Genomic DNA, 13,183 nt, shown 5'->3' with positions numbered 1-13,183 from the left:
CTGCTGAAAGGACAGAGCATCTCCACTCATCTGTCACTTGTGGTACCAGAGGCTGCTGCTGATGCAAAGCCCCTGGAAGAGCATCCCAGCTCTTCAGAGAACGACCATTTGAGAGGAGCAACACAGTGTTGAGCCAAAGACACCTCACACCCAGTTTTCTGCCTACTTTTAAAATTAACAAATCTTAAATTCTTAGTGTCACTTAAAATACTCTGCTGGAAATGGTCAAAGGCAGCAGTAAATCACAGTGGTCAGTGCTGCGATACAGGATGTCAGAGCTGGGTGAAATGCAGGGGTAAAATCAGAAAAACAGAGGCTGAACTGTACTCCTCTAATGCTTTAAATTCTGTCTGCTACATTTTGTTATTTTTAGTGCCGTGGTACAGAGGTACTAGACTTGTGACACGTGATTTAAGAGGAAGGGCAAGTTAAAATCAAATTTAGAATAAATAAAGGATTTCTGAGTAATCTCTGAGCCCATCCAGTGCCACCCCTGCCATGGGCAGGGACACCTCCCACTGTCCCAGGCTGCTCCAAGCCCCAGTCTCCAGCCTGGCCTTGGACACTGCCAGGGATCCAGGGGCAGCCCCAGCTGCTCTGGGCACCCTGTGCCAGGGCCTGCCCACCCTCCCAGGGAACAATTCCTTCCCAATATCCCATCTCTCCCTGCCCTCTGGCAGAGGGAAGCCATTCCCTGTGTCCCAGCACTAGGACAAGGAGTAAATAAGGAGTTTCCAAAGAATAAACTCTGCAGCTTCATGGATTTTTATGCTGCTTCAAGTCAGGCTCCTCTCCTTGACATAATTTTCACGGGCTGTAGAAGTATCAGGAGACCTGGCAAAAATGCTGGAGCTCCGTGCCTCTGCCCAGAGCCAGGGAAAGCCTTACTTCAATCAAAGTAACCTCTCCCAGCACAGATCCTGGAAAATTCAATGTAATTCCATCCCAATAATTATTCCAGCCCACCGATACATCTTCCTTTATTTGTTTTTTTTGCAAGATGATGTTGATGTTAAATTCAATCCATCACAGCAACATTCATAACAAATCTAGAGGAGGTTTAGCAGCCTGACTCTGAAATTGCTGTAAGTGAGGCTTCACAGCCTCTGCAAGGCTCATGGCAGACTCTATGCAGCCGTCGAAGTTGGAACGCGTGAATCCATCTCCCCCACAGATCAGGAGAGGCTGAGTGTGAAGAATCATCTGTCCTGGGCAATTGGGTACAGCTCTGGTAACCTGAAAATGACAGACAGAAAGGGAGTGGGAAGAGTATTTCATTTACCTGAATCTCACACCAGAAAGATCTGTGTTCCTGAGAAGCACATCACAGAACCACGGAACCGTGTGGGTTGGAAGGAACCTTAAAAATCATCTTGTTCCACCCCCTGCCATCAGCAGGGCCACCTGCCACTATCTCAGGCAGCTCCAACCCCGTCCAGCCCGGCCTCCCATCCCAAAAGGCAGATCCAAACATTAACCATCAAAGTACCACAGTAAAACACTTATTTCTGGGAGTTAAATAATCGGAGTAAAACTTCACTGTGTGTGAAAGTTTAGAAACTTCACAGCCTGTTCTGTTTTATTCTCAGCCTGTCTCAGCAGAACTGAATTGTCTGACCTGGTGTAGAGATCTAGAAAGGTGTGAGGGTGATCTCACATCAGCGAAGCAGGGCCTGGAAAATCCCAGACAGGTTCAACACAGGAAAGGGAACCTGCTGTCTCTGGGATCACAGAATCCCAGAATGACTGAGGCTGGAAAAGCCCTCCCAGCCCATGGAGTCCAGGCTGTGCCCGATGCCCACCTTGTCCCCAGCCCAGAGCACTGAGTGCCACCTCCAGCCCTTCCTTGGACACCTCCAGGCATGGGCACTCCAAAGCTCCCTGGGCAGCCCCTGCCAAGGCCTGAGCACCCTTTCCACGCAGAAATTCCTGCTGCTGTCCAACCTGCTAAAGCCTGACACAGAAGAGTACAACTGCTCATTTCTTGGATTTCCACCCAGTAAACCACTGCTGTATCCCCTGGTGGGACCGTCAGCTTCCAAGGAATCTTGCTAAATCCAGGGGATTTTTCCACTGATTCAAATGTCCCCTCAGCTGGCCACTGCCAAGCCCTTCTGTGCCACTGCCAAAGGTGGATGAGCTGCAAAGCACCCACATTCATGCTGCTGGCTGCACCTTCTGTTACTGGGTGTTAGCATCTCTGCAAAGAGGAAATTAGCTGAAACAACCACCTGCAAGCCCTCATCCTTTATTCAGCTTAACAGAAGAGTCTATCCAGGTGTGGCAAATCCAGACAGAGCCCCTCCCTCAGACCAGTTTTAAGTCAGTACTTAATTTATTCCTGAATTTTTCTCACAGATCGATCAGAGTATGAAGAATGCAGAAAGATTTGGCAGAAAAAGGCTTTCTGCACTTCCTTCCCTCTTGGCTACCCAGTGTTTATTTGATGCTGGCTCTACCAAGCAGCTCCTACCCCTCCTGGTACCTGGTCAAAGGTTGGACTTGATGATCTTGGAGGTGTTTTCCAGCCTCAGTAATTCCCTGTAAAGTGGCTCTGCCAAAGACACACGGTGGGTTGGGAAGCTGTTGGCTCTGAATGCTAATGGTGCCTTCACCATAATTAGAGCAAGGGGATCCAGAACTGCAGCTGTGCTGCTAAGCAGTGTCAGTAGAGTTCTGGAAGTCCTAATCCCTCATCTGCCACGGATAATTGTAATGTCTGCATTTTAATCCCAGGATTGTGTTTGGCCATGTGAAGGATGTTACAGCCGGATTTAATTAACAAGTAGGATAAATCCCATCTAAAAGAGGCAGGGGAAAGATGCACCCATCTTATCAGCTCTCTCGGCCTCTGTGGCAACAGCTTATTATAATTGAAAGTAAAGAGAGCTTTAGGAGAAAGAGGGAGCTCTGCCCAGATATTTAATTTAGGCAGTGATTACTTTATAGGGTGGCATTAGAGATCTCTTCATTGAGATAACGGGTCTGACCTACAGGGACTTATTTGCAACCTATGACACATTGACATTCATCCACCAAATTACAGGCTGGTGATAATTCCTCCTGTGGCACCAGCAGCTGCTGGAGTCAGAGCCCTGGCTGGCAGCAGCAACAGAAGCAGGAGCTGGATGGGATTTGGGAACCCCTTCCAGAGCTGGATCCGACTCCTCTCCCCGCTCCTCCCTGCAGCTCCCGTGATCACCGGCAGTTCTCAGCAGGTAAGGCAGGAGAAGAGACCACATGTCACAACCAGGGAACCTTAACAGTGACACCTGCTTTTCCCCCCAAAAAATATCCCCCTGAACCGATAAAGAGGAACTCAGAGAACACACCACGACTTTGATGTGTTTTGTATAACTATTAATACCCGTGCTAAGGTCGCTTGTGCAATCCACCAATACTTTACTCGCAGGAAAATGAGCTCTGTGCTAACGAGGCCAGGTTCCCCAATTGCATGCAGATCAAGGGGTATGAGCAGACTCCACAACAGCCATCCCCAGCAACTTCAAAAAAGGAAAAATTTTTAGGGGACTGCTTTAAAAGTAAGTATTTTGCATCAACCTCCACATTCAAATTCACCGATGTAATTCAACTTGAGAGGCTTTGGGTAAACGTGGACATACACTCCAAATTTTAGGAAATCACCAACAATTTCCTCAGATTTTTAGAAGAGGACTGCAAAATATACACATTTTGCTATTATTGCTCTTAGGTAGTTTACTTTAGCATACTTCTCACTAACATTCTGTTAAATTGAGCTGGGCCAAATCAAATAATAACAATTAGTACATCTGTACTCCTGCTCTTCTGTGGTAGGGTGGGAATTCTGCTAGTAATACCACATACTTCTGGATGCAGAGGGATGGATTGAGTCATGTTTTTTAAATCCCAGCAAAAATCCCACCGAATTACGTGGGATTTACTTCCTTCCTGCACGCTGCTCCTACCCCTGCTTACCAGGAGAGCTGCATAACTCACTGCTGAGCCAGGCCCACGATGTTAAAAAATGGCTAAAAATGACCTGGCTTTTGTTGGCCAGCCCTGGATCCTGCTCACAGCTGTGTGGAGCAATGTGTTACAGGTATTGAGCAACCATCCCCTTCCCTCCTGCTCCCTGAGGATGGAGAGCACAGCCCCAGCAGGCCCTCCCAGCTGACTGGTCCCACCAGGGAGTACCTGGGAGTATCTCCACTTCTGGCACTTGATGCTGCTTGGTTTAGGCAGGGAGGGCACAATCCTCTGCAGGTGACTGAGAATTATCTGCTGCACCTCTGCAGGGTCTGAGTCCAGGTGCTCGCTTCCAAAGGTCACAGTCGTGTGCACCACAACCAAGGGCCCAGCTTCAGGAGACTCTGAGAGAAAGGAGAGAGCAGCTTTTGAAGGATTGCTCATTAATGCCTGCCTTCCCCACGTGCTGACAATTGTGCCTCCAGCCTAGGAGTGAGTAAGGACAAAAATATCTGTGGTACCCCCCTGTTCTTCCAGATGGGAAGAAAAAGCACAAGGAGTAACAACACAGGTTGTTCACAACAGGAACACAAGTCAAGGAGGACAATCTCTGCAACAACCTGGCCTTGGGCACTGCCAGGGATCCAGGGGCAGCCCCAGCTTCTCTGGGCACCCTGTGCCAGGGCCTCCCCAGCCTCATTGTAAAAAAATTAGGATTTTTATCTAATCTAAATCGACCCTCCCTCGGTTTAAAACCATCACCCCTTGTCCTATCGCAAAAGTTTGTTCTCATCTTTTGAACATGCAATCATAGCTCAGGTGCTGATGTTGATCCCAGCAGACTTGGACAGGGCCAGGCTTTGTTCCATTTGGGGCTGGCTGCAGGTTCTCTGCAGCAGGTGACTCCTGTCCCCGCTGGCTTGTTGGCTTGTCACCTTACAGACGTGGCCTAACAACCAGCAGCCAGAGAATTTGCCTGGATTAGGGGATTTTTGGGCTCAGGGACTTCCCCGTGCCAAGGCAGGATGAGGACCCAGCAGATCCTCGTGTGAGTCATTCCCACTCCGACGAGCAGGACGGAGCAAGGACACGACCTGGGTTATGCTGCATTTCAGCTGAGCTGGCTGTTCAGTGAAGTGATTCCCCCTCACTCCCTTACCCAGCAACTCCCTCCTTGGGGAGCAGAAAGCCTTTCCTGGTTAAACCTTCGCTTGGATTAGCGCATTCCTGGACAAAGATTTGCGCTTCGGCGAACGAGCACTTTATGACCGAGGCACCCACAAAGAAAGAGGCGGCTGAACACGTTCTGACCATTCTGGCTGCCAGGCACCAAGCTTGATAAACTCCTTCTCTCCAGCTCCTCAAGCTGGAGATGCCCTCTGGGAAGATGGCACATTCCAGCTTTCCAAAGGCAACCAAAATGTCTTTCTCTGGCGAGCTTTCTGTCCTGGTCTGACCACTTCAGAGGTGCAGCAGTGCCAGATCTGCAAGCGTGAAAGCCACAGCTTTAAATTCCTACGGAAGGATCCCCTCTCTGAGTCTCTTTCTTGGGTGGGCCAGCTCAGCCAACCCTTGCTCTTGAAAACTGTGAAAATGTGGCAAAAAGGGTGGGAAGATGTTTCCTGGTTTCACAGCTACCACAGGACATATCTCAGTGGGCATCGGCTTTTCCAGATGTCTGGAAAAGCATCACCAACGCTACTCAGATTTTCCTTCCCCTTTTTGGGGCAGAAACCAGGTATTCTGTTGTCTCTCCACAGACACTGTGAGGGACAGAAGACCAAGTGGGGAAGCCTATGAGGTTAACTGGGATTTATTACAGTGCACGTGGTATTTTGGCAAATTCTTCCGCATAAACTTGACGAAAGGGCTCATTAAAAGATGCCGAAGCATTTTAATAAAATAAGTATTTACTGCTTGCTGGGTCTTGTTACAGCCAGTGATCCCACCCACAATTTCACCAACGATTCCAGCCAACGCCCACCTCCTTTCAAACCTCTCTTCTCTTCGCTGGCATGCACAGCTGGGAGGACCCTGTGGCCTATGGAGCAGCCAGCTTGGGACCATCAGTCTGATCAGCGCCCTGAGGAGTGTCCTCCCCTCTGAGCAGGTCTGCAACCACACACACAGATCCGGGAAACGGAGGAATTGCAAAGACAGGAGATTGAATATATGCAGAATTAAGTGGGGGATTGAAAAGTGAGGCTCTAACTGCATCCTGCACATCCCAAAGGAAAGGTGACGGAGATGGCAGAGGCAGGCTCTTCTCGGAAGCTCAAAGCAACAGGACAAACTGGGCACAACTGCAACGGGAGAAAATCCCAGCTGGACATGAGGATACAGCCCCTTCCTGTGTGAGCAGAGCACCCCTGGGACAGGGCCCTGAGTGGTGGAAAACTGCATCTTGACCTAGAACCTGGGAATGAGGGGAAAGGTTTCTGGATTGTGAGCAGAAGGCAGGAGCCATCAGCTTCTGAACGTTTTGGGACTGTCTCAACATTCGTCATCAATTCCCAGCTGGAGGAACCACACAGGCTGTGTGGAAAAAGGGAAGGACAGACTGCTGACAGTGAGAATTCACACAGGGTTAAGCCTGTTGGGAGTACTCTCCTCCAGAAAAAGGATGGGGCTAATAAAAGGTGCCCTGGACAAGAGCACAGAGAACAGAGCCCAAGGCCACTCCCCCAGCACAGGGGCTCGCAGGTGTCAGGAAGGTGGCTCTGAGCTTTGAGTGACACCTTCAGTGCAGAGCTGTGGTGTCCTGGTCCAGCTGCTGTCACTGTCACAGGGCCATGAAAAGGCTCGTGGGTGAATTGCTCCAGGCAGTGACAACATGAACAGCCTGTGGTGCCAAGTCCTCCCACAGGGATCTTCTCCTGCCCTGGCAGGTTCTCAGGTGGCACTAAGGGTGTAAAGTCAGCTCCTGTGGTGGCCACATCCTCCTTACCATCAGTCTTGGGGAAGGAGGGAGACAGAGCAATGACGATGAAATAAACCATACGAAATGATGATTAAAACAGTGAAACAAGACGTGTTCTCGGAGAAAGCTCGCGGGGGAGCACCCGCCCACCTAAACCTTCTTCCTGCAAAACACAAAATCCACTTTTCTGTGGTGAATCTATGCCAAGGTCAGGGTCCAGAGTCCCTAAATGCAAAAGGAATTTTAGAGAGGAGGTGTGATCCCTGGGATCCACGGAGGCCTAAAGTTCCCTTAGCAGAGAGAACACCACCAGAGCCTGAAAGCCACAGGGTCCATTTGGGAATGGTCAGGATGGTATCCATCGTGTTCTGGGAACGTGACAAGTTAGAAAAGGAACTGTGGAAAGGGAGGAATTGGCAGGTAAGAGGGATTTCAGGGTGCCAGGACAGGGACAGAACACAGTGCTCTTGGGACTCTATTAATGGGGTACCCTAAGAAGGACCCACCTGCTCTTTGACTGCCAGAGGAGTCTTGGCAAAGACAGGGAGAAGCAGCTATAACTCCTGCTATCCCCAAGAAAGCAAAAGGCACCTGGATTTGCCCAAACAATAATATTCTAGGAGAGAAAATCATGTCTGAGGGCCACTGTGGAGCACATCTGTGGCTCACAGACTCTGCAGACCCCACAGACCCACCGACCCTCGAGAGAGGGAGATCTACTTTCATAAAGGCATAAAAGCAAGCAGCCACAACCTGCAGTTCAATTTGCAAGCTCCACAGATGCACCCACAAAACATGCACAGAGAGGATGGAAGATTGTTACTGGTTCAGCTGTGCTAACATTAAAACTTGCTGGGCAGCAAAAGTGGACAGGGCTTGAAGAACTGCCAAGGGGCTTGCTTAGATTCACTTCCCAGTTCGTTTATCAGTGTGTTCAGTGAATCCTCACCAGAACACTGTCTGCCTCAGAGTCACAGAACTCAGAGGGGGAGGGAGGAACCTCTGGAGGTCTCTAGCCCAACCTCCTGCTCAAAAGTGGGGCCAGCTTCAAGGGCAGATCGTTTGCTGCGACTGCTGGAGCGCTCAGGAGTGCCAAGGGTTACAACCTAGTCTCCAGCAGAGAACTGTCTATGGATGTGAAAGGCACGCATCTCCCACAGAAATGTTCTCCTCCTTTCAGGGGAACAGCATGGAGTGTTTTTCTCACGTTGCTGCCCAAAACCTGGAGCCATAACACATCCCGACAGAAACCGAGATGCGGTTGTTTCCTGACCCTCAGGAATTTTTGATCTCCCAGGGAAGATGTGTTTTGGTATTTGAACCCCATTCTGGTCTTGGGTAGCAGGAGGGGAGGGGAAAGGGCTTCTGCCACACCAAACAAACCCTGGCAGAAGGAAATGCTGCTGGGTCAGTGTGGAGGGCAGCAGAAAAGCTGGACACCTCCGGACAGGCTGGAGCTGCATCCCTGCTCCCCGGGAGGCATCACACACGGCAAAAGAGAAGTCAATGTGCAGGCCTCATAAAACCCTACCTAAAAGTTTAAAAAAGAGCAGTGATCAACTTTGCTACACCTAGAAAGCAAGAAGAGATGGAGGTTCACTTTCAAAATGCCACACTGCTGTTCGGAAGGATGGTCAGTGAGCTTCCCCAGCTATCCTCAGAAATTCCCGTGGTCCCTAAGGTCCCATATTCTCCCTGGAATAAAATCTACTCTGTCTGACAAAGCACATTTGGGAGGAGTCATGGAAAGAATGGCACTGACTTTTTTATATTCAGAAACCCAGCATTTCATTAGCCCTACCAACAGTTTCTGATTATTTTTCTGAAAGGCAGGCAGGGCTGGCAGGGGATTACAGCACAACTGGCTGCGTAGCGAGGCAAAAACTTAAACACTTCTTTAACTCCTCCATCTTCCTAAAAATTCTTACTTCAGGAAGGAAAGGAATCTATATTTTAAAATTAAAGAGGATACTCGAGGATTACACGGATGCTAAAGCCCTGTAAGGCGGATCTTCCCTTTAAATTACATAACCCCGCAATCCTGGAGCGAAAGAAAGGAACCACTTCCACTTTTATGTGTCATCTATCTTTAGTCCTCCTGGAACGCAGGGAGATGCAAAGACTGCGGTATTCCAGAAATAATTTATACTGGAGAATTCCCACTGTCCCCCCGAGCCGGTATAAATATGGATGGGGTGTTTGAGGCAGCCAATCCCACAAAGTGTTTAATATTCATGCGCACCACACGGGGAATTCAGCACACGCTTCTCGTGGGCTCTTCCTTACGTAACGTCACCCCTGCAGGCAGGGATGGGATTCTACCAACAGCAGCTGGGATCCTCAGCTGGTGGAAAAAGCCTTCCCTCCTGGAGGCTCCTGATTACACACCAGGAATTGGTGGCATCAGAGGAGCTGCTTCATCAAACCCACCCCCCTTTAACAGCAAGGCTGGTTTGTGTTCCACCGGGGAAATGTGAAACGCACGTGAGTGGGAAGTCTCTGCTTTACTGAGTGAAAGCAGGGACTGCCACATCTCAGACAAGTGACAAGGACAGTCTGGGCTTCCACAGAGAGGGCCACACTTTCCCTTTTGGTCTTTGAGGGCCGGACTACCTGCTTTAGGGAGGTGTTACGTACACATATGTGAGTCCCTCAGCAGAAAGCTCACAGCATCACAGAATCATAAAATGGGTTGAAGATCATCCAGTTCCAACCCCCCCTGCAGGGGATCACCACCAGCTTTCCTCTGGCTCTCTATTGTTCAATGCTGCTTATTAAAAAGCGACTGTTTGAGGTGGCAGTGAGGGTGAGAGAAGCCTCCATTAACTGTGGACGCATCAGGTGAAGAAACAACCGGACAAAGGGACGGCTTTTGGGGAATGATGACTGTCCTGGAAGATCTCAGCAGTTCTGCTTTCTCCAAACATTTACTTTTTGGTTGTCACCACCCTCTTCTTCAGATGGATCCAAATGACCAAGGTTGAGGAACGGAAGAACGGGAAGATCGGTGAGCGGAGTGGACATAAAAGGGACAGTGAGGTGCTGCTGTGCCTCCCACTGAAATGTTCTGGAGGGCAGTCAGAAGCACGGAGAGAAAAAAAGCAGATAAAAAATACTTGCATATGTGCTGAAACAAGCATAAAGGAACTTTTTATTCATGTGTTTTGGTTGCAGGACTTCTCATGTAAATAAATTTCAACCCTCAGCCTCCCTTGCCTGTGCTGTCTAAAGGCTGCCTCCTAGAAGAGACACACACAATTTGTTCTTCTTGGAAAAATTTGCTCATACAAACAGAACTCTCCCCCAATTCAAAGGAAATTTCAGTGAGAAAGGTATGTGTCAACACCGATGTTCTGGTGCTTTCTATGCATTTGTTAACAATGTGCCCCAAATAGTGTGCTTTGTACTTGGTTCAACCGCATCCAGAGACAGCAAAGCTGTTTGGTAATACCACTGAAGTTCCATATTTGTTGTTCTTGGTGCTGGGGCCTTGAGACCACATGTGCAAAGAGGTGGGGAAAGGGTGGGTGAATTTGGGAAAGGATGGGTGAACTTCTCCACGACACTGGTAAGGATAATATCAGTAGGTGCTATTAGCTACCAGGTACTTTTTGTTGAACACAACAATGGCAACAGAATCTCAGATGCAAGAAAAACTCCAGCTGAACACTGTCAGCAACAAGGAGAGAATGCCAGAGAAAAAAGATCACTCATATTTGGCTTTCCTTATGCTCGTTTTTTAACATATTCACCATAAGTCCCTGCCGGAGAAAGCACATCAGGGTGGATACATCCTTATTTTGGCCAGTCCAGCCATTCTTCTGTTTTCTTTTCACTCTTTTCAGATCAACAGGCTAAATTCATAGGGAAAACAAGGAATTTGTGCTCGCACAGAAGGATGGAGAACCTCTCCTACAAGGAAAGGCTGAGCTGGCAGTGTTCGCCCAGAGAAGGGATGGCCCTGGAGAGAGCTCAGAGCACCTTCCAGGGCCTAAAGGGGCTCCAGGAGAGCTGCAGAGGGACTGGGGACAAGGCATGGAGGGACAGGACACAGGGAATGGCTTCCCAGTGCCAGAGGGCAGGGCTGGATGGGATATGGGGAAGGAATTGTTCCCTGGGAGGGTGGGCAGGCCCTGGCACAGGGTGCCCAGAGCAGCTGGGGCTGCCCCTGGATCCCCGGCAGTGTCCAAGGCCAGGCTGGACAGGTGGAAGGTGTCCCTGCCCATGGCAGGGGGTGGAACTTCGGGTCTTTAAGGTCCCTTGCAAGCCAAACCACCCTGGATTCTGTGACTCTGACTGGTCTGCAAGTGTTTTTTCTTGAGCTGGTCTATGCCAGCACACTGCCGCACATGAAACTCAGTTAATAAACACACGCTTCCTCAACTGGCATCTTCCAGAAAGGGAGGAGAAGGGTCTGTCTTGGGGGATATTCTCCAAGCCTCAGCGAGCACGTGCAGCCATTTCAGGGCCTCTCCCTGAGCATAAAAGCACCCTGGCTAACTCTGGATCGGGCTGAGCAGCCCCAATTACCCAACTCATTCCTCCTTCCAAGCCTGGTGGAAAGAGCAGGAGCTGCAGAGTAACGGGTGGCGGGAGACAAGCTGGCATGTGCATGGATCGGTGTTTAAACAAAGGAACCCCGGCTCTTTCTTGGAATAGCAACATTTTGATGTCTCCAATCCCCCGACACGGGCTTCATAACCACAGTAACACAAGCCATGTGCTGGGGGCTGATCCTCCGAGGGCCGGCCCGCTCTCACTGTGTGCTTCACTACAGGCCAAACGTGACATGAAACGCCATCCGCTGCGGCTTGGAGCTAAATACTCGCTCTGTTCAGAATAGCAACACTCAATTAAACAGCATTTCTCATGATCTACACCCTCCATTGTGGCTGTGTGTAAGGGGAATAATGGGAGCACTGACCTATATTGCGCTTCTTGTTATCGATGGAGATGAAGCGTATGCAGGGATTATCGGTGATGTACTGAGCAGCCCAGGGGACAGCAATCCCTGTCCCCGCCTCATAAAACAGTCCCAGGGCGTAGCGGGATGAGTAGCTCACAGATTCCAGTTGCTGCTTTTGGCTTTCATTAATTACTGTGAAAATATTAAAAAAAAAAAAAAAAAAAGGAAAAGAAAATCAGACAATCCCTCTCCTCTCAGAACATCAAATATGGGAATGCTGCAGTTAAGCTGATTAATCCTTCCTGAAAATGACCAGACTGCTAAAACTAAGAATTTAATATTAAGCTTAGTGCTTTGTAGTATTTTTTTTCTGGGACACCTCTTCATGAAGTTTTAATGGTGCATTATGCAGAGTGTGTCCCTCACACACAACCCTCCCCCAGCTGCTCCCAACCCTTCCCTAGTTGCCTCTGACTCGAAACTTTGATGACTTCAGTGACTTTTTTTTTTCAAATCTTTTCTCAGAGGGCGAATAAATAGCGATAAAATGCTTGGGTTGCCTCAAGGACATCAAGTAAATGATTGTATGGCTCGACAAACACCAAAATGACTTCACATATCAACAAAATGAACTCAGAGACTCTTGAACCTCTGGGGAAAAGAGCCCTGTGACTTCTGTGCTGCAATTCAAACGAATGAAGAAAACTCTGCACTTCAGCACACAAAAGGTTCGTAGCGAAGTTCAGCTCCTTCAGCTGAAGGTATTTTAAAGCAGTTTAGAAAATTTCAGAGCAAGTATGAATCCTAATTCCTCCCTATGATTAACTCTTCTATCTTCTAATTACAGTAAGATCTGCTTTTTGCTGCGATTTCATAATCTTCACAGAAAGCTGCACAAAGCAGCATTAGCCCCACCGCGTGCATTCGAATACTATTTAATTTCATACCACAGAGAAATCCAACAGCTTGGCTAATTGTGGAGTTCAGTTCCACATCCCTCTTCCCATGACTGAAAGGATGTCCAAGGCCTCTCTGAGCCAGAGCAGGACACGCAGAGACAGCAGTTCAGCTGATGCTGCGTGAAGAAAGGAACAGCTCATCCCACAGTGGGTCAGGCCAAAGGGAGCACAGTGCCCCAGCAAGGCCATCCCAAAGCTCACGGCACAGGATTGTGTCCTGACAGCTCTCCCAGCTGAGCCTCCTGGCTGCTCTCCCCCACCAGCCTGACCTAATGCCCAGCACACCAGTCGGATTCCGCCCCAAATCCCATCAGAAACCAACCCTGAAACGTCCTCAAGATAAAAAAGAAACCTGAAAAAATGTGGGGAGTTTTTTTCCGTATCTTCCCCACAAATATGCTGGGGAACAGAGAAATGGGGAGAGCAGAAAGAAACAGTGACCAAGCCACA

At 49.1% G+C, this 13,183-nt stretch overlaps 1 protein-coding gene across 3 annotated transcripts in view; it reads right to left on the bottom strand.

Annotated features, from left to right (window-relative positions):
• Positions 1–952: 952 nt before the first annotated feature.
• Positions 953–13,183, bottom strand: part of RNLS (renalase, FAD dependent amine oxidase) — a 53,504-nt gene continuing 41,273 nt past the window's right edge. Inside the window, exons 5-7 of one of the 3 annotated variants that reach the window (XM_032116730.1) lie at positions 11,793–11,966; positions 4,177–4,352; positions 953–1,236 (exon numbers count right to left, since the gene is read on the bottom strand). In XM_032116730.1, the coding sequence (XP_031972621.1) occupies positions 1,039–1,236; positions 4,177–4,352; positions 11,793–11,966 (548 nt within the window). In that variant the 3' untranslated portion in view covers positions 953–1,038. The remainder of the gene's footprint in view (positions 1,237–4,176; positions 4,353–11,792; positions 11,967–13,183) is intronic. The other 2 variants (XM_032116732.1, XM_032116731.1) reach the window with 2 other exon arrangements.

Source organism: Corvus moneduloides, chromosome 8, assembly GCF_009650955.1.
Source record: "Corvus moneduloides isolate bCorMon1 chromosome 8, bCorMon1.pri, whole genome shotgun sequence".
NCBI lineage: Eukaryota > Metazoa > Chordata > Aves > Passeriformes > Corvidae > Corvus > Corvus moneduloides.
This window is presented reverse-complemented; position numbering and strand designations above follow the sequence as displayed.